The sequence below is a fragment of the Taudactylus pleione genome, unplaced genomic scaffold, assembly GCF_031769625.1.
Source record: "Taudactylus pleione unplaced genomic scaffold, aTauple2 ptg000250l, whole genome shotgun sequence".
Taxonomy (NCBI): Eukaryota; Metazoa; Chordata; class Amphibia; order Anura; family Myobatrachidae; genus Taudactylus; species Taudactylus pleione.
This window is the reverse complement of record NW_028284652.1, coordinates 1,399,395-1,418,737: the sequence shown is the minus strand read 5'-3', so window position 1 is coordinate 1,418,737 and position 19,343 is coordinate 1,399,395. Positions and strand designations below refer to the sequence as shown.

The window sequence follows — 19,343 nt, the reverse complement described above, 5'->3', positions numbered from 1 at the left end:
TGACTAGCCTCAATCTTTACAGCTGCTTCAGAAACACTGCCCCCACAGCGCCTGCACCAGAACCACTTGTTAGTTCTTTATCTTATGAAAGTGGGAGATGTTTCTATCTTTTAAAATCTAGTAGTGTGCGTTGTTTTAGAGCGGAAAAATCAGCTGAGTACAGGGGCGAGGGATGTGACGGAATACTAAGGCCCAAGTATTTCAAAGTGGTCTTGGCCCATTTAAAAGGGAAAAGAATCATTACTATCTCTAGTGGCTTCGGGATGTAAAGCCAAAGCCTCTGTTTTAGTGAAATTTATCAAAAAGCTGGAGATTACATGAAAATCCTTTAAAAGGTTGAGTTTAAGTATGGCAGAATATGGGTTCCTGAAGTATAATAGTAAGTTGTCTGCATATGCAGAGACTTTCATAGTAATATCTCCGATATTTACTCCTTGCCATTCTTGACATAAGAAAAAAGGTACAAATAAGAGGGTCTATAGCCAAAGTAAATAGTAAAGGGGACAGGGGACAGCCTTGACGAGTACCCCTATGTAGTTTAAGGGAGGGAGTACTTAGGCCATTAACTGTTAGGAATGCCATAGAAGTGTGATATAAATACCTGAATAGTGCCACAAATTCAGGACCAAAATGCTGCAAATGAAAGATACGCAAGAGATGACACAACAACACTATCAAAAACCTTGTCAGCATCACAGCTGACAAAAAGCGTACGACTATCTTTTATATCTTTTAAGTAGGGATATTGGTCGATAGGATTGGGGTCAAGGTAGGGTCCCTGTCAGACCTCAATAAAAAAAATAATTTGGGCCTGATTAAAGTACGGTGGTGCCATATAGCCCTTCAATATAGAGTTAAAAGAAGACACTAAATGAGGAGTCACGTGGGAGGTCAGCAGTTTGCAATACTCTGCGCTAAGGCCACTTGGACCAGGGGATGTTCCAATGGCTAGAGATTTAATTGCCAAAGAAACCTCCAGTTCTGAAACAGGGATTCAGGGATTCACGGGCCTCCTCAGAAAGAGGTTTTCACACTCTTTCAAGCACTTCTGCCAGGTGACTTTTGATGATAAATCATGCAGCTTTCGCATACTCGCGTCTAAATGAATTGATCCCTTTATATGTTGATATGGGTTCTTACCAATGATGTATGAGTCAGTTTACCACCATGTGTTTTTACAGATCTTAGACCCAAACAAGGTCCTTCTATGACATAACGCTTGACTTTAGATTCAGCTTATTAAACACTAAAAAATAGAATATACACATACAGACGGTTACCACTGAAACCAATTATTACTAAACTAGACTTTGATGCAGTTGGAATATTTTATTCTATTAAGAGAAGAGCACATATGAAAATATTTTGAAAGTAATTGTACCAATCAACATTTTGCCAACCCCCTTTAAGATATAAAGTAAAATACCAGTGCTAGAACATCAGTAATTAAATGATGGACGCAGGGCCGGCGCTAGGCTGTGCTGCGCCCAGCGCCGTCATGTGTTGCCGCCCCTTCCCTCCTCCGCTCCCTCCCCCCTGAGCTTTAATATATCCTATAGCGCTGGGTGGGAGGTGGGCGTTTCCTGCACCCTCCGGAAACAGTAGCGCTCCGGGCGGCGGATCGGGTTGCCCGTGCCTGGATCCGCTACTGGATGGACGGTTTAATGAGGAAGCTGGGTGATGACAGCCCAGTGAAACGCGTTGAGATTATTTACTTGGGCTCCTGAGATCTATTGGACATGTATTGGACATTACATCTCTCCCTGGAACCATCTGCAGCATTCAAAGACATTTGGTGGACTTTATATTGCTCATGTTTTTGCATAACAGGATGCTAAAGGCACTGCTTTGGACACACAGGTCCACGGAATGGTAATACCTTGCTGCTTAATTTGTTCCCTTAGGACACAGAGGAGAAAAGTCTTAATTCCATTATTGATGACACAGGAGCCTATTTGTCAGATATTTTCAATATTTTTATTATAATATTTTTAAATCTGTGGTGATTAATTTATTATAACTTAATTCACTTGAATATGTTTATGTTACAAATTTTAATAAATGTGCAATAGTTTATCTTTAAACCGTCCATCATTTAATTAGTGATGTTCTAGCACTGGTATTTTACTTTATTTGTTTCTGGATACCTGCAGGGGTTGACAACCCCTTTATCAGCTGTTTTGTGACAGCGCGTTAGTTTCTATATATATTTCTCTCACCTTTAAGATATACTGTCATTTGGTTTGGGTGAATGTCCTAAGAAATTTAAAAGGCCATAATCTTAAAAGAATTTACAGTACTGCCTAAGTTCATGATCCAACAGCACACAGGTAAATGGAAAACACCTCCAATGTCTTATTGCATGACAGAAAAGGAAAACAATATCCTTCGAAGTAATATGATTCTACAATTAAATCAACTTTAGGCCAGAGGAAGGAAAGGATAAGGAGTAATTTTCCCAACATGCACTGTCAGACTGACAAATTGGCATACTAACAAGAAAATAAATGATAATTACAGATTGGTTCCAAATTGCAGTATGGCAAACATGAATGTTTACCTCTTAGTAAACAAACTTCTAAGAGTTAATGAACACAATGTATTCCTGGTCAGTTTACCATACTGTGTTTCCAAAATACAAGTGATATGATATGAAAATGTCAAAAAGGTACATTGTATAATTTGCAGTACCTGTCCTTTACCACAACCAACTCTTGATGTATAGCTAATAATGAGAACTACTAAGGATTTACTTACAAAGAGTTTATTTTTAACTTACATTTAATCTGTTTATCTGACTACAGAGGGATACTGAGGATAGAGAGGATCCTGTGCACTTTCAACATTGGAGCTTGAACAGGCTCCTTCTCCCCCTATATATACCCTGACGTCTACAAGAGTCATTCAGTAGCCCACATAGAAAGAATGGAGTATACGTGGAAGAGAAGAAAAATAGGGCAATAATAGGAAAGAAAATTATCCAGAAGCGCTAGGGATAACATCCTGTACACCTATGAGGTCAGGGTTTAATACAAGTAGAAATCCTGATTTCTCATTCCTTTGATTGGGAACTCCCCAAGGTTTCCAGTATTCCTCAATTATTCCTGGGTAAGAGAGATTTTGGGCAGTGCAGACCCAAAGGTCCGCCTACAAGGAAGCATCCCTAGATGCAAACGTATCAAGCTTATAGATTTTGGTAAAATATATACATGGTAGACAGAGTGGCTGCACTACACCACCGTTCCAACCAAGATGCTACGCTTCACTGCCACAATGCCCTCAATGATCTGGTGGAATGTGCCTAGAGTGCATCTGGATTAGGTAACCTTAAACCAAAATAAGCCTGGTGAATAACATCCATTATCCACTGTGCAATGATTTGCTTGAAGGCTGATCAACCTCTCGTAAGCAAACCAAAAAATAAAGGTGTCATCTTTTTTATCATTTAAACATAAATTTTAAGGACTCTAACAACATCTAACGGATGCATCGAACCTTCCCCAGTCACACGACCTGGGAAAAGGTGATTTTGATTTAGACGCAATCTAGAATTTTTTTTGGGAATAAAGGATGGTTTAGTCCTTAAGATGGACTTATCTTCATAAAAAATAGTAAAGATGATCACAAGGATACCAATCCTGTTTCTGGCAGCCTTCTGGCTGAAGCAATGGTTAGGAATTTTAATCCCACGCCTTCTAATGGCTCTAATGTGGCTTCTGCAAAGATCTGAGAACCATGTTAAGATCTTAAGGAACCATTAAATGGATATATAGCAGTTGAATATAAACCACCCCCTAAAAGAACATTTTACTCTCTGGAATATCTGCTATCCAATTTTGAAAGAAAACCAACCCCCCTTAAAAGTACAGACCTAGAGACTTAACTCTGAAGTCTAAACCTTACTGAGAAAAATTAGAAATAAGTCTAAGGGGCATTCAATTAGGTGTGAGAACAATAAAAACCCCTCATCTGCTGGGCACAGATTGCAGCAGACGTCCAGAGCAGGCGAGTTCTTTTTTTATTTTTCCTTTTTTCACACACTGCGGGAATTTGAAAGCTGAAAACCATGCGTGCATTTTTTTTTTAATAGGATACCACAGGTATTGGGTGAGAATGGTTTCCTTGCTTTCAACATTGTTTAATTGACTGCTTCCGAAAAAACCCTTAGCCTTTAAAATTGTGGAATCAACAACCGCTCTTCAAAGCCAGCTATGGTAAATCTGTGTGATGGAAGGGACCGATTTAGAGCTTCCTCAGTGGAAGCCACAATGGAGGAGTTACCATCATACCCAACAGATCCAGATACCAGGCCCTACTGAGCCACACTGGGGCAAATAAAAGGGCCCAAGCTTTTATTCTTATCTTTTTGAGAACACTGGGTAACATAGTTACATTATGGACTAGATAAATTAGGGGATAATGCCAAGAAACAAGGATGGTATCTACCCACCTTGCTCTTGGATCTCTTGTTCTGGCACAGTAACACTTTAGCTTGTTCAACCCGGATGCCATTGTATCTATAACAGGTGGTCTTCACTTGTTCACCAACTCCTGGAAAATTTCTGGGTGCAGAGACCACTATCCAGGATGCAAGTCTTGCCAGCTGAGACAGTGCACTTCTCAAAATGTCTACTCCCAGAATAAATACTGCCTTGAACTCCTCCTATTCAGCCCACCTCATGGTCCTAGCTGTTTCTTTCATGGCTGGAGCGCTTTTGCGCCTCCCTGCTGATTAAAGTAGGCTACTGTCAGGACAATGTCTACCTGAACCTTTGTAGCTTCTCCCCTCAGAAAGCCTTCGGGCTTGTTAAATTACTGAAGAATGCCCAAAGCTCCTATACATTTATTGGCAGTACAAACTTCTCCTGAGTAAAGTGCACCAGGAGCCAGAATTGACTTATCACAGCTCCCCAGCCTCTGAGGTTGGCAACTTTGGTCACCAACACCCAATCCTAAATGGCAAATAGATAATACAAAGGGTGGTTCTTTTGCAACCACCATAGGAGTGAAAGGCGAACTTGTGCTGATAGCCTTATCCACTGTAATTTTAGGTGAAAATTAGACTTGTTCCTCTTTGCTAGTTATTCTAGCTGGAATACCCAGCATTGAAATTATGCAAATTGATCTAATTAAAATGCTGCTACCATCTTCCCTAACATTTCCAGAGACTACAAGGAAATAATTTTGCTTTCCGGAAGAAACAACCTTTTCTGCTTGGTGTCAAACACCATCTTTAGAAACAATCTACTTTGAGCTCAGATCAAATTAGACTTGGTGTAGTTGATAATCCAGCCATGTGCTTACAAAACCTCCTCTACCAGTTGTACATAATTCATCAGATCTCTGCAGAGTCTGCTTTTATAAGAAGATTGACCAGATGCAGGATGACAGTCAACCCTCTGGACATGAGAAGTGTCACCACCTTTGTAAATACCCTTGGAGCTGTTATGATGCCAACGGGAAACACTCTTAATTTTAAATGACAAGATCGACAAATCTTAACAGAGACATATGAGCACCCCAAATCAGCACATTTAAATAAGCATCTCTGATACCTATCAATGTCATACATTCTTCTGCCTCCATGCAGCTGTCAACAGCTCTTAGGGATTCCATTTTGCATTTGTACAATGAAGATGAACATTCAATAAATTCAAAATGAGGATATGGGAAAGGACTTGTCTGGGTTCTGAACCAGAAAGAAATTGGAATAAAGGCCCTCATTCAGAGCCTTACGCTCTGAGCAGAGCGCACGCTCTGAATGAGGGCCGGCCTCCCTGAAAATGGAGCGTCCTCCTGGACGCTCGTATAGCTGTGGGTCACCACCCACAGGCTATACGAGCGTGCAGTTTGATGGCCGCGATGGTCGTGACCATCGCGACCATCGAAACTGCGAGCCGGAGCCTGCGGTTGAGGTTTTCAACCGCAAGCTCCGGAGTGATTTTGGCTCTATCAGAGCCAAAATCACTCCCACTGACATCACTAGTCTTCTGACGGCTTCTGACGGGAGGCGTTCCCGTGGGAACGCTCCCGTCAGGGAGGCACGCCCCCGGCACGCCTACCAAAGGGGGTGTGCTGTCAATCAACATCGACAGCACGCCCCCTTTGATCAGACACAACGAGCGAAGGACTTTCCTTCGCTCGTCGCGTCTGGCGCATGCGCACGACGGAGCTCCCTCCGTCGTGCGCATGCTCAGTCCAGAACATCGACCCACTTGCGAGCGGACAGCCGCTCGCGAGTGGGTCTGAATCAGGCCCAAAATTCCATCTCTCTCTGGTTCACAGGTACAGGGACAATTACCACTGCAGAGAGTAGAGCTTGAATCACTAACTCCAAACCAAGATGCTTTAAGGGGTCTGCATGTAGACCTGCCAAATAGAATCTTCTTGGGCCTGGACCTGCTAAATCTATGATATAACTAGATGAAATGATTCCCCTCACAAAAGCATCCGACGTAGAATCCATTTCTCTGGAGTGCAACAGGTGAACTCCCACTACAGGAGTCCCTGAGTGGGTGTCCTGACTTTCATGGCAGACACTTATTGTCAGTTTTAGCTCCTTAGCGAGATACCCCGGGCTGTTTACTCTTTTTCTGACCACTTCAGGAATTTGTCTAATAAAATTTTGTCCTCTACCTGCCCTCCGGTGGTCTGAATGAGCTTATGGACTGAAAAGACGGAACATCCTACCTTGGAGCATATGAGGGAAGTAAATTATTCTTACCTCCTGTGGCTATAGAAATAATCCTGGCCAATTCGGGAACAAACAAAACCTTTCCTACAAACAGAGGATCCTTCAGTGTCTACTTGACTCTGATTCCACCTGCCAGGCACAAAGCTACAGGGTTCTACATGCAGTTACAGCTGTAGCAGGAATCATGACCTGAACAGCCTAGCATCTACTGCAGCCTCCCCAAGGTAGGCTGCTGCATCCCTAATGTTCTCCACTGTAGAAAGTAATTATCCTCTTGTACTGATCAACCCAACATTCCAACACCATATTTACCCAGGCAGAGGCCAAAATTGGCACGGAAAATGAATCATTGTCAATTTAGACAATCTAACATAAACCTTAGGTGGAGATTCCCATTTAACCCTCTGCCATCGACAAAGGGTACAACAACTGAAATACTTTGCCAATAGGGAATTTCCTATCTGGATAAGTCCATGCTTCACCTAACAATTCATCCAATTTGGGTGATACCAGAAAATATGCAATTTGTTTATTCATCCTTTAAAAAAGAGACCTATCTAGATCCTCTGGATACTTATCTTGAATGTGCAGCACTTGAAGTACTACCTGTATCAAAGCCATAATCCCCTGACAACTAACTGGAACTTCTTTAGCAATTGCGTATAACTCCTGGCACAAATCCATTGGACCCTCAAAACCTCCACAGGAGAAAATTTTGTCTGGGATGAATAGCAGCCAGATGTAGCCTCCTTGGAGTCCTTGAAGACGGGGCTGAATGTAACACTTTAAGGAGGATGATACCTTGACTAGACCCTGGACTGACTTGGCAAGTCCCTGCGACAGCCTGTTTCTTGAACTATTCTCTGGTCCTGAACCCATCTATAAAGGACCTACCATCTGCAATTGAAGACTCTGAGCCTCTGCTTCATAAGTTGCATAAATTGCTTCAGAACTCATATATGAAACTTTCAAATGGTACAAGTCAACTCGTTCATGTCCTATTTATCAGGAATGTCCTTGGAAAAATACACACACACACACACACACACACACACACACACACACACACACACACACACACACACACACCTAATATGATGAATAAATCAATGGTCGGTACTTAAGACAGGAAGCATTAAAAATTTAACAGAGACACGCCTACAGCATTCCCGTTGGAAGTAAGACTATCCCCCAAGCTCACAATGGGCAGTCTTAAATGTCAATGTGTTTACCACACTTAAAATTAATTATATTGCTTAGAATACAGTGTTTGGACTGCAGGCACCAAAAAACAGAAGTCTGAAGCCGCAAAACATCATAGTATGGAATTTAGGGAGTGAGCATCCTCTGAATTTGGACGCATGTCAAAAGAGCTGTTTATCATCAGAGGTCACATGAGGCCTTGTTATATGCCAAAATCACAGAAAATAAACTAATCAGACTGTAGAAGGTGGTAAACAGGTTACGTCTTCAAGAAAAGCAGGGATAGTGATATTTGATAAGGTTATTTTTATCTTTTAATTGCTTAAATATTAAAAAAACATCATTTTGTTCACATGATTTTTAAACTAGCAGTACAAATAACCAGAACATTTAAATTTTAGCTCAATGCACTAAAAAACCACATATGCAGGGGCATAACTAGAACTTTATGGGCCCAATAGAAACATTTCAAAGAACTACAGTGGTTTTTAATTTTATGCCCCATAGTAAACCCAGATGTACCATCCGCTGTGTCGAAGAGAGGGAGGACTTTTTCCAATTGATGAGCCAGCCATGTGCTTGCAGGCAGGCAATGGTCAGCTGGAGATGGCGTTGTAACACAGCCGGTGAATTTGCCAATATTAAGAGGTCATATAGATATGGCAGGATTCTGACTCCCTGGCGACTGAGGTGGGCCGCCATAACTGCCATTATTTTGGTAAAGACCCAAGGGGCCGTTGATAGACCAGAGGGCAGTGCCAGAAACTGGTAATGTTGCTGCAGAACAGCAAACCATAGGAACCATTGGTGGGTTGGAGTAAATAGGTACATGCAGGTATGCATCCTGAATGTCCAGAGAAACCATGAAATCCCCAGGCTCCAATGCCAGGATAATTGATCGTAGAGTTTCCATGCGGAGATAAATTTTGATGAGGGATTTGAGATTCAGAATAGGCAGATGAGACCCGTTCGGCTTCTGAACCCAAAAAAAGTGAAATAAAACTAGGTCCTCGTTGAGCCGAAGGAACCAGTATTATCATACCTTAACGTAGCAGGGAGTGAATAACTTCCTGGAGGGCCAGGGCCTTGATGGGGGACCTTTACAAAAAAAATTGCCGGGAGGACGCCTCAGGAAGGTGAGGGCGTACCCCTGAGAGACCACTTCTCGGACCCAGGCGTCTGTTGTTGTTTGATGCCAAGAGTTGTCAAATTGAAGAAGTTGGCCTCCCACCCTGGGATCCCCCAGGAGGAGGCCCCCCCCCAACAGGCGGAGGGTTTTAGTCAGACTTGGAAGCTGGACGTTTGGCCGACCAAGAATGCTTGGATCGTGGCTTGGTAGTCTTGTGAGAACTAGGCTGCCTGTGAAAGGACTGTCCTTTTACCTTACCCTGGGGACGAAAAGACCGAAGAGAGGATGGCCTAGGCTTAGGGGCAGCTGCTGATGGCAGAAAGGCAGATTTTGAGGCTGCCATAGTAGCCACAATTTTGTCCAACTCTACACGAACAGCCTGTCTCGAGAAGGGTAAGGATTCGAGGGTCTTTTTGGATTCCATGTCCGCTTTCCAGGACCATAGCCAAAGGATCGGCGGGCAACTACAGAGGTCGCAGATGCCTTAGAGGCAAGGAGTCCAGTATCCAATGCAGCTTTTCCCACATAAAAGAGGCCGCTTCCTGAATATGGGAGATGTAGGCCAGTTGTTCCCTGGTAGCGTCTGATGGCAGGCTTTCTTCCTGTGCCTCTGTCCATCCTTCGATAGCCTTAGCTACCCAGGCCATGGCCATAGCCGGCCGAGTAATAGCGCCTAAAAGCGAGTAGACAGACGAGACAAGTTTCCAGTTTTAAGGGCATCTTTAAGGGAGGATGCAGACAGTAAAGGCAGCGTAGAGATTCTGACTAAGCGTGCCACACACATTGGCCTCCACAGGAATCAAACTCACTACATTGGCCTCCTCAGGAATAAAACACACTACAGTACAAGTGGACTGAGCTGACTGCTGAGGTACACTTGACAACCGCTCGCGGCACGGCACAGTGGTTGAAAAACACTGCTCTATATTCTGGATCGATTTAACCGCCCTCACTAAAGAAGGGACATCCACTGTTAAATGATGGTCCTTCTCATCCTAGGGCGACCTGGGGACCTCCTTAGATGATGCATCAGAATCCAAAAGCTGGGTGGACTAAGAGGAAGATACAGTCCGCCTATGTGCTTTGGCGGTTATTGTCTCCTGTAACAATTGCTGATAGGCGGCAGACACTTGAGCCATATGAACTGAGTGTACAAAATCATCCATCCAAGGAGGATGCATAGGGGGTACCGACATAGTAGGTAGTGTTCACTCTAGTAGTTGAGGTTTAAGAAAGAGCAGCAGGGATAGATATAACTGACAGTCAGAAAGTTTAAGACGGTATATCACAACAACAGAGCTAGCACAAGTCACATACAATGCATATAAATATACTTGCAATGGGCACTGAATCAACTACTCAAGCCTTAATAGGCTGGTAGGATTGAGCTTTGTATAATCTGACTCCGGGGAGAGGTATACAAGGAGACCAAACCAGATTCTCCTGAGACCTGTAGCTCCAGCAATGCTGTGCACAATGGCTGCTTACCGTCTCATAAGTGGGAGGAGGGTGAGGAGGAGGAATAGCTCAGATGCAGGAAACCTCTTGTGAGGGATCGCGCTCTGAGCTGGGGGAGGAGCTACCGGGGGAGAGCCTACATCCCCAGTGCTACATCAATCGCCGGGGCCGCTGGCCTCAACAAAGAGTCCCCGATACCAGACTTTTAGATGCCCCAGTGGTCTAGTGGCGGTGCAAGCAAACCGGACGCCCCACTGCAGCGTCCTCCGGCTAGCTGGAGGCAAGGAAATCAGTTGCGTGTTCGGCACTTTGGTTGTATTTCTCCTCGCATCCCAAGTGGGGAAATCCTTTTTTTTTGCTTCTATTTTCTTTTCTTCCCCAGAAATGGCTGGACTAACTTTTGAGTTCTGGACACGATTCATTGAAATTTATCAGGCCAATGAATGCCTGTGGAAAATGGGTACCAAGGACTACTCAAATCGTGATAAGAAGAGTCAGGCATTCAACAAATTGGTAGCATACAGTGAGTATGAGAATGATGCCAACATCAACTGGGTCAAGCAAAAGATCCAGAATCTCCAAACTGTCTTCTTGAAACAGCACAATAAGTACCTAGAGTCACAACGTTCTGGAGCAGGGGCGGATGAGGTCCGGAAGCCCAAACTTTGGTACTATGACCTACTGAAGTTTGTGCTGGAGAAGGAACGGAAGAGACAGTCACGGTGCTCGCTGGAGCCAGAGGCAGATGATGTCCTCACTGAAGACTCTTTGAGTCAGGATCCGGTAATGTATTTTGTTTTTAAAAAAACAAATCATTTTTTCCTATTGTTTTAAATCAAATGTTATCTTTGTGTTATTGTTAATTATTGATAAGTATGTGTAAAATTTCTTTCCTTAAAATTTTTTTTTTTTTTTTTTTCTTTTAAGACCATAGTGCTGGACGTTGATCCTGAACCTGCCTCCAGCAAGCCCACAGAGGTTTAGGAGTCCCCCATTGAGCCACCCTCTTCCCAGGCTCCTGCCGCAAAAAGGAAGAGGGCATCCAGGACTCCTGCCCCTGGGCCATCAAGGGGTGAGCGATTTTTGCAACATGCGGAGGTGGTTATTCAGAAGCCCAGGACGCAGATATGGCTTTGGAATTAACATCGCTCATGAAATGAAGACCATGGCCCCTGACCAGAAACTTAATTTCAAGAGGATAGTATATAATGCTATGGTTAGTGGTCTTGAGGGTGATTTGGAAAAAGACACTAACATAGGATTATATCCCTTGCCTCTGCCCGCCCCCTCGGCCTCAAGCACTTTCCCAGACCAACGTATCCCCATTTGCAAATTCCTCCTCCGTCAGTTCTCCACACCTATGAAGCGTCGTTTAGCCCAGCGCCACCACATCCCTATCCCAGTACGAGTGGTGTGCATTCTGTTTGGCAGAGTGCACAGGCCACTCTACAGGGCGATGTTACTTTTTTGAATCAGTTATTTTTGTTTGCAGTTTTTTTTCATTGTTGCAAAAATTTGTTCATTCCTTTTACTTTGGTTTCCTTCACCAGAATGAACTTCAGTGGGGTCATAGTGCCATTGCTGGGCTTTTTTACATCATTTACCCCTGCATTCAGAAAGTTGTGACTTTTTGGTCCTTATTGTGCTGTTTTTTGGGACACAGTTCGGACATTAAGGTCTTTCCCTTAACACTGTTGATGTTGGCATCACTAATATGCTCCTTACTGTATGTGACCAATTGTTGAAGTGCCTGACTCGTTCACGATTTGAATAGTCCTTGGTATCCAGTCGCTCACTGGCCTGGTAAATTTTAATAAATCGTGTCCAGAGCAAAACGTTTTAATAATATAAAATGTTAAAAACAAAAACAAGAAAAACGTGTGGTCTCCTTATTTAATGTTTTTCGGGAATTTTGCAAATAAAACTACATGTAAAGGTGTTTTTAGAGGTTGTTAGGTAGGGCTTGGGGTTTGCTCAATGTTTGATTCCAGGGGTTTATGTTTTTTTTTAGAATGGTAATATATATATATATATATATATATATATATATATATTTTTTTTTTTTATTTTTAAATGACAATAAAATTTTATAGGACAGGACGGCGACAGATGCAGGAGCAGGGATTAAGTTAAGTTGTTTTTTTTTGTACAAGCGGCACTAACTATGGGGGCACTACTACAGGGGCATAACTATGGGGGTACTACTACATGGGTATACACCGGGGTATACTCCAAACCAAACTAGCCACAAAGAATAAATGCAGTGTTCTAAAATGGATGCCTGCTATTTATTTTCAATATAAAGTACAATTTAAAAAAAAACATAAACATATATAGATTTAAATAAAAAATTCAGCCCACTTTTATTAACAAATGGTTTGAAAATTTTTGGTCTATGGTCTTTGGTCGTTTTGTGCAATCGTTCATAAATCGTTCATGCACATGAACAATAAATTGATGAACGATTTGTGAAGATCTTTTGATCTTTCAAAGACAAGTCTGCTAGTGGATGGGCAGCTTATTGAGTATGTAAATAATTATATTTATTATACCATCTAAAAAATATTTATAGTTATATTTAAAATGGTAACAATGCAATAATGGTATCACACTCATAAAAAGCAGTTTCATGTAAAGAACAACATATCTTCTATATCAATTCGAACACAAATGTGTTATAGATGAGTATAAACACACCAACTGAGAATACATTGTATCCTATCCTAATACCCCTGCATATATGGTTCATGGTGTTTCCAATTCCTCACTAGGAACAGTGTTATAAAGCAGTTTATAAAATACAACTGCAAATATCATCACACCAGCTGCAGTGTAAAATATAGAATTGTAGCACCTATTATGAATATAGAGGTGCAGAAGATGCTTATAATAAATTAATACATAAAATCTGCAAACAAGAGTCTCCTCTGAAATGAACACCTCATAAATAATGGAAATCAGAGCTCGCTGCACAAATTAAAAGAGGAAAAAAAAAAGCTTATCCTATAAAATTCATTAATATTACGAATGTTCTGGATTTTACCATTTACCATCAGATAGCCAGTGGCAATAGATTATATTTGCTTTCCTTACAAAGTGCTGAAAACTATCCTACACTGTCACAGCTCTAAGTGTCGGTGTCATTGCATCCCCTTTTATGGCGTTGTCTGCAAATTAGCAAAATAGACCTCCGGCATTCCCAATTTAGTTATTCAGCATACATAGAAAAGCCACAGAGACAGGTAGTATGACCATGGCTACCCGTGGGAGTTTGCATCAACAAGTTCACATAGATGTGGAAGAGTTGCAGAGGCAAATGATGTCTATATATAAAGTTTAATTAGTGGAAACAACCAGTCTCTACAAGTTATAACAAAGAGTCTTAGATCAGCACAACCTCATGTGGTGAAACATTTTCCAAGAAGAATTCCAAGGTCCTTATTCACAGCCAAGAGGGAAGAGGAAGGTCCCAGAATTCTTCCAAAACAAATGGCCAATGCGGCAAGAATCCCTTGGCGCACATGGAACTGGAAAAAAAGCAAATATATACATATATATTGTATATATCGTGTGTTTGTGTATATATATATATATATATATATATACACAAACACACATTTATATATACATACATATACACACATACACTCAGTCAGGTGCATAAATATTGGGACATTGACAGAATTTTCATATTTTGGCCTATATTCACCACCACAATGGCTTTGAAATGAAAAAAACAAGATATGCTTTAACTGCAGACTTTCAGATTTAATTTGAGGGTAATTATATCCAAATCAGGTGAACGGTGTAGGAATTGCAACGGTTTCTAAATGTGCCTCACACTTTTTAAGGGGCCAAAAGTAGTGGGACAAGCTAAAAAGTCCTAAATCTAACTTTCACTCTTTAATACTTTGTTGCAAATCCTTTGCAGGCAATTACAGCCTGAAGTCTGGAACGCATAGACATCTCCAGACGCTGGGTTTCATCCCTGGTGATGCTCTGCCAGGCCTCTACTGCAAATGTCCTCAGTTCCTGCTTGTTCTTGGGGCATTTTCCCTTCAGTTTTGTCTTAATCAAGTGAAATGCATGCTCAATCGGATTCAGGTCAGGGGATTGACTTGGCCATTGCATAACATTCCATTTTTAGCCTTAAAAAACTCTTTGGTTGCTTTTGCAGTATGCTTCGGGTCATTGTTCATCTGCACTGTGAAGCGCCGTCCAATGAGTTCTGAAGCATTTGACTGAATATGAGCATATAATATTGCTCGAAACACATCAGAATTAATTCTGCTGCTTTTGTGAGCAATCACATCATCAATAAATACAAGGGAACCAGTTCCATTGGCAACCATACATGCCCACGCCATGACACTACCAGCACCATGCTTCACTGATGAGGTGGTATGTTTTGGATCATGAGCAGTTCCTTTCCTTCTCCATACTCTTTTCTTCCCATCACTCTGGTACAAGTTGATCTTTGTCTCATCTGTCCATAGGATGTTGTTCCAGAACTGTAATGGCTTTTTTAGATGTTGTTTGGCAAACTCTAATCTGGTCTTCCTGTTTTTGTGGCTCACCAATGGTTTACATCGTGTGGTGAACCCTCTTTATTCACTCTTGTGAAGTCTTCTCTTGATTGTTGACTTTGACTCATATACATCTACCTCCTGGAGAGTGTTCTTGATTTGGCCAACTGTTGTGAAGGGGTTTTTCTTCACCAGGGAAATAATTCTTCTGTCATCCACCACAGTTGTTTTCCGTGGTCTTCCATTTTTTTTGGTGTTGCTGAGCTCTACGGTGCGTTCTTTCTTTTTAAGAATGTTCCAAACAGTTGATTTGGCCACACCTAATGTTTTTGCTATCTCTCTGATGGGTTTGTTTTGATTTTTCAGCCTAATGATGGCTTGCTTCACTGATAGTGACAGCTCTTTGGATCTCATATTGAGAATCGACAGCAACTGATTCCAAATGCAAATGTCACACCTAGAATCAACTCCAGACCTTTTACCTGCTTAATTGATAATGAAATAATGAGGGAATAGCCCACACCTGTCCATGAAATAGCTTTTGAATTGATAGTCCCATTACTTTTGGAACCTTAAAAAGTGGGAGGTACATATAGAAACCGTTGTAATTCCTACACCGTTCATCTGATTTGGATGTAATTACACTCAAATTAAATCTGAAAGTCTGCAGTTAAAGCACATCTTGTTTGTTTAATTTCAAAGCCATTGTGGTGGTGAATAGAGGTCAAAATATGTAAATTCTGTCAATGTCCCAATACTTATGCACCTGAGATATATATATATATATATATATATATATATATATATACACACACACACATTATATATATATAATGTATCGCTTTTTCACCTCAGTTAAACAGCTATAGACACAATATATATTTTACCTTCTTATTTTTTTCTAGTTCCAACTGCGCCGAGGGGTTCTGGCAACATTCTACAAGTGATGAATCAACATGCCTTTACTACTTTGTGATCCACTATACATGACCTACACATGTAGTATCTAGTGAGAGACCTGGTACCTGAAGCTTCTGTCCTGCAATCTCAGTAGGAGGCTCAGGTTTGGAGGGACAGTGCAGATCCCCATTGTTCATCACATACTGCGTGAGGTTTGCAAGCATGGCACAGGAGTCCGCACAGGTGTGAATGTGGAGGACGTTGTTAGAGCAGCGAAGTTCAAACAGAGGCTGTGTCTGGGGGAATAACACATAAAGGTCACATACAGGGTGAAGGATACAAGGGGGGTATAATGAATTTGAGAGTGTGATACAAACGGTCGACAATAAAAAGGTTGATACTAACTTGGTTGACACCAAAAGGTCGCCATGCCAAAACAACACAGAAGGTTGACAGGTACAAAAGGTCGACATTTTATTTATTTTCTTATAACCCTAATCTTCACCCTAACCCTCCCCGTGGTGCCTAACTGTAACCGTCCCTCCTAGTGCCTAACGCTAACCCTATAGTAAGTGCTAACCCTAACCCTTAAAAAATAAACACGTTCCATATCGACCTTCTGGTGTAGGCCAAATCATTGTGGATCTTTTGTATGGAAAACGATTTTGAAATGAAAGAGATAATACTTTAAAAGAGTATATAAATCATACAAAGAATACTACTCTGTTGTAATCCATTTGTGTACATTTCTGCTGAATAAAATACTAAAATAATAGCAGAGACAGCTACAGAAATGAAATCTAATACATTAGGATATGAGTGACTGCAGGACAAGTAAAGGATAATTAAGTTGCAGCCATCGCACACATACAATAGAGGCAACTGTTTTGTGAAAGAAAGGCTGTTAACGCACTGTGACACATCATGGTCAGTAAACATGCGGGTGATCAGTAACCGGGAGGTATTGCTCCTGCCAATACATGTCTGCCTTCACTGTGTATAGGTGACAGCTACACTTTAATGTAAAGTTTATGTATACTGCTTTGTTGGATGAGATATTGGACTTGTGGTTCATAATCATGGTTTATACCATTCTTCAGATTCATACCAGTTTGGAGAAAGAACTTCCCTTCCACGTAGTGATGACCAACTCCAGGAGATCCACATCCAGGACACACACGTAATCTGAGGACAAAGAGTTAGTCACTGTGAAGGGAATCTTTTGGTACCATGCCACACTCATACAGGATATTAGACAGCAAAGATGAGAAATGGGTACACACATTACACGTTATAAAACAGATTACTGAATGAAAGAACTTGCAACACATTCCCCTCCCAGCACCACCTGCTCAGACTGGCTGAATTGCCTGGCCTGGTTACCAATGTTAGCTCGAACACTGGTCTTTTAAAATTAATATTAGTATTGTTCTGCCTCAAGTACACTAACAAAATTCTACAAAATGTAAATTGTTTAAATACCATTGTGAATTGGCTTTTGATGGCCCATAATGAAGCACGGTGCTTAATTACAGTGCTCAAGGTTATGTTTTCTTGCCCAGTAAGAGAGAGCCATCGTAAACAGGAATTTGGCTAAAGGCTGATCCTCCCCTGGAGCTATAACAATTACTGTTGGCGTGTTACAGGGAATTCCTAGCTATGAACTACAGATTAGCAGATAATATAGAAAGCGTAAAAGGTCTGAATCCCTAACAAGGATGACATAACAATGCACTGTTCACACAGGTATGTCGCCCAGCAAGAAACTTTAGGCTGCTTTTCCCAGTACAGAGCTGATTGAAATGTGCAGCTTATACACAGGATATATCGCGTCTTAACAGTATGGATTCCCTTACACCAATGCTACGAATTGTTGGCGATTATCAACATTTCTATTTAACTGCACACAGATCAGGTTTTACATTCTAAAACATATGCGAAGGCAATAAGGCCTCCGTATGCTTTATTAATGGAAGACAGTTAAGGATATCTTTGCTGACAAGTCCCCAGTGATGCTATTGTACAGCAAGGATATATACAGGTCTACCGTCTTGCAGGAGAAACAAAACAGAAAAAACAAAAAAGCTAATAAGCCATAACAACTAGCTGAACAAGCAAGATGTAAGAAGGGGGATGTTCCAAAACTACTAATGGAACATTTTAGGAATATTAGAGGACTCACTGCCCTCTAGTGTCACACTCTCAACATCTTCAGCACTGAGGTGCTGTGGTTTCAGAGATCATATAAGTTTTGTGTTATTTATATTTCTTTATATATAAATATATTATATATATATATATATATATATATATATATATATATATACATACACACATATACACACACACAGAGAGGGAGAGAACGTAAATAGCGCAACAAACTATAAGAGATTTTTTTTTATACAAATAATTAAAGTCACTTAATTTGGGGTATATTTACTAAAGGGCGGGTTTTTATAAGTGAAGTTGTTGCCCATAGCAACCAATCAGATTCTAGCTATTATCTTCTAGGTGCCAAATAAATAAGTTCTGATTGGTTGCTATAGAAAAAAACTCCACTTAAAAAAAAACAAACACGCACTTTAGTAAATATACCCCCTAGTGTCCAAAATAGTTAAACAGTACACTAAAAATACACTCCCTCCAGTGATAAGAGGGCTGCTGGATTCTTCAAAGTGATTGTATTCAGAAATCACCAAATGTAAAAAAATAGGTAAAAATTAGCACCTTCAGCATACCAAAGCACAAGTAGTTATATATGAAATATAATGTAAATTCCGTGCTTGTCAGGACTTCCCTCTTTAGTCCTCAGCCCAGAGTTTATAAACGTTGATACATGGACCAAAGAAAAAATGAGTTATGGTGAGAACTTACCTTTGTTAACTCTCTTTCTTCGAAGTCCATAGGGTGCACAGGGAGACCTTGGGTGTAGGTTGGATCTGTATCCTGGGAACCACGCAGTTAAAGCTTTTGCTCCCAGGATGCACTGGTCCATCCTCCCTATACCCTGCCCCCGAGCCAGAAGCACCTCAGTTGGTAAGTAGCCATAGGCCGGAGGAGGATAAGAGAGAGAAGGAAGATTGGTACACACAAGAATCACACTCTCACAGAAGGAGACGGGAAACTGGTGACCAGAAATATAGCCCTTAATGAAGCTAGGTGTGTCAGGATGGGTGCCCTATGGACCCTATGGACTTCAAAGAAAGAGTTAACAAAGGTAAGTTCTTACCATAACTAATTTTCTTCTTCAGGGTCCATAGGCTCCACAGGGAGACCTTGGGGATGTCTCAAAGCAGTCCTTTTAAGGGTGGGGACGCTCCTGTGCTGAGAGGAGAATCCAGCGCCCAAAGGAAGCATCCTGAGAGGCTAAGGTATCAAATGAATAGAACCTTAGAAAGGTCTGAATGGAAGACCACGTGGCCAGCGTACAAGG

The 19,343-nt window shown here is 41.4% G+C and overlaps 1 protein-coding gene across 1 annotated transcript in view; it reads right to left on the bottom strand.

The window, feature by feature from the left end:
• Nucleotides 1-19,343, bottom strand: part of ATG2A (autophagy related 2A) — a 169,536-nt gene that overhangs the window by 45,388 nt on the left and 104,805 nt on the right. The window contains exons 27-28 of the mRNA XM_088480016.1: nt 17,019-17,095; nt 16,036-16,206 (exon numbers count right to left, since the gene is read on the bottom strand). Of these exons, the coding sequence (XP_088336142.1) occupies nt 16,036-16,206; nt 17,019-17,095 (248 nt within the window). The remainder of the gene's footprint in view (nt 1-16,035; nt 16,207-17,018; nt 17,096-19,343) is intronic.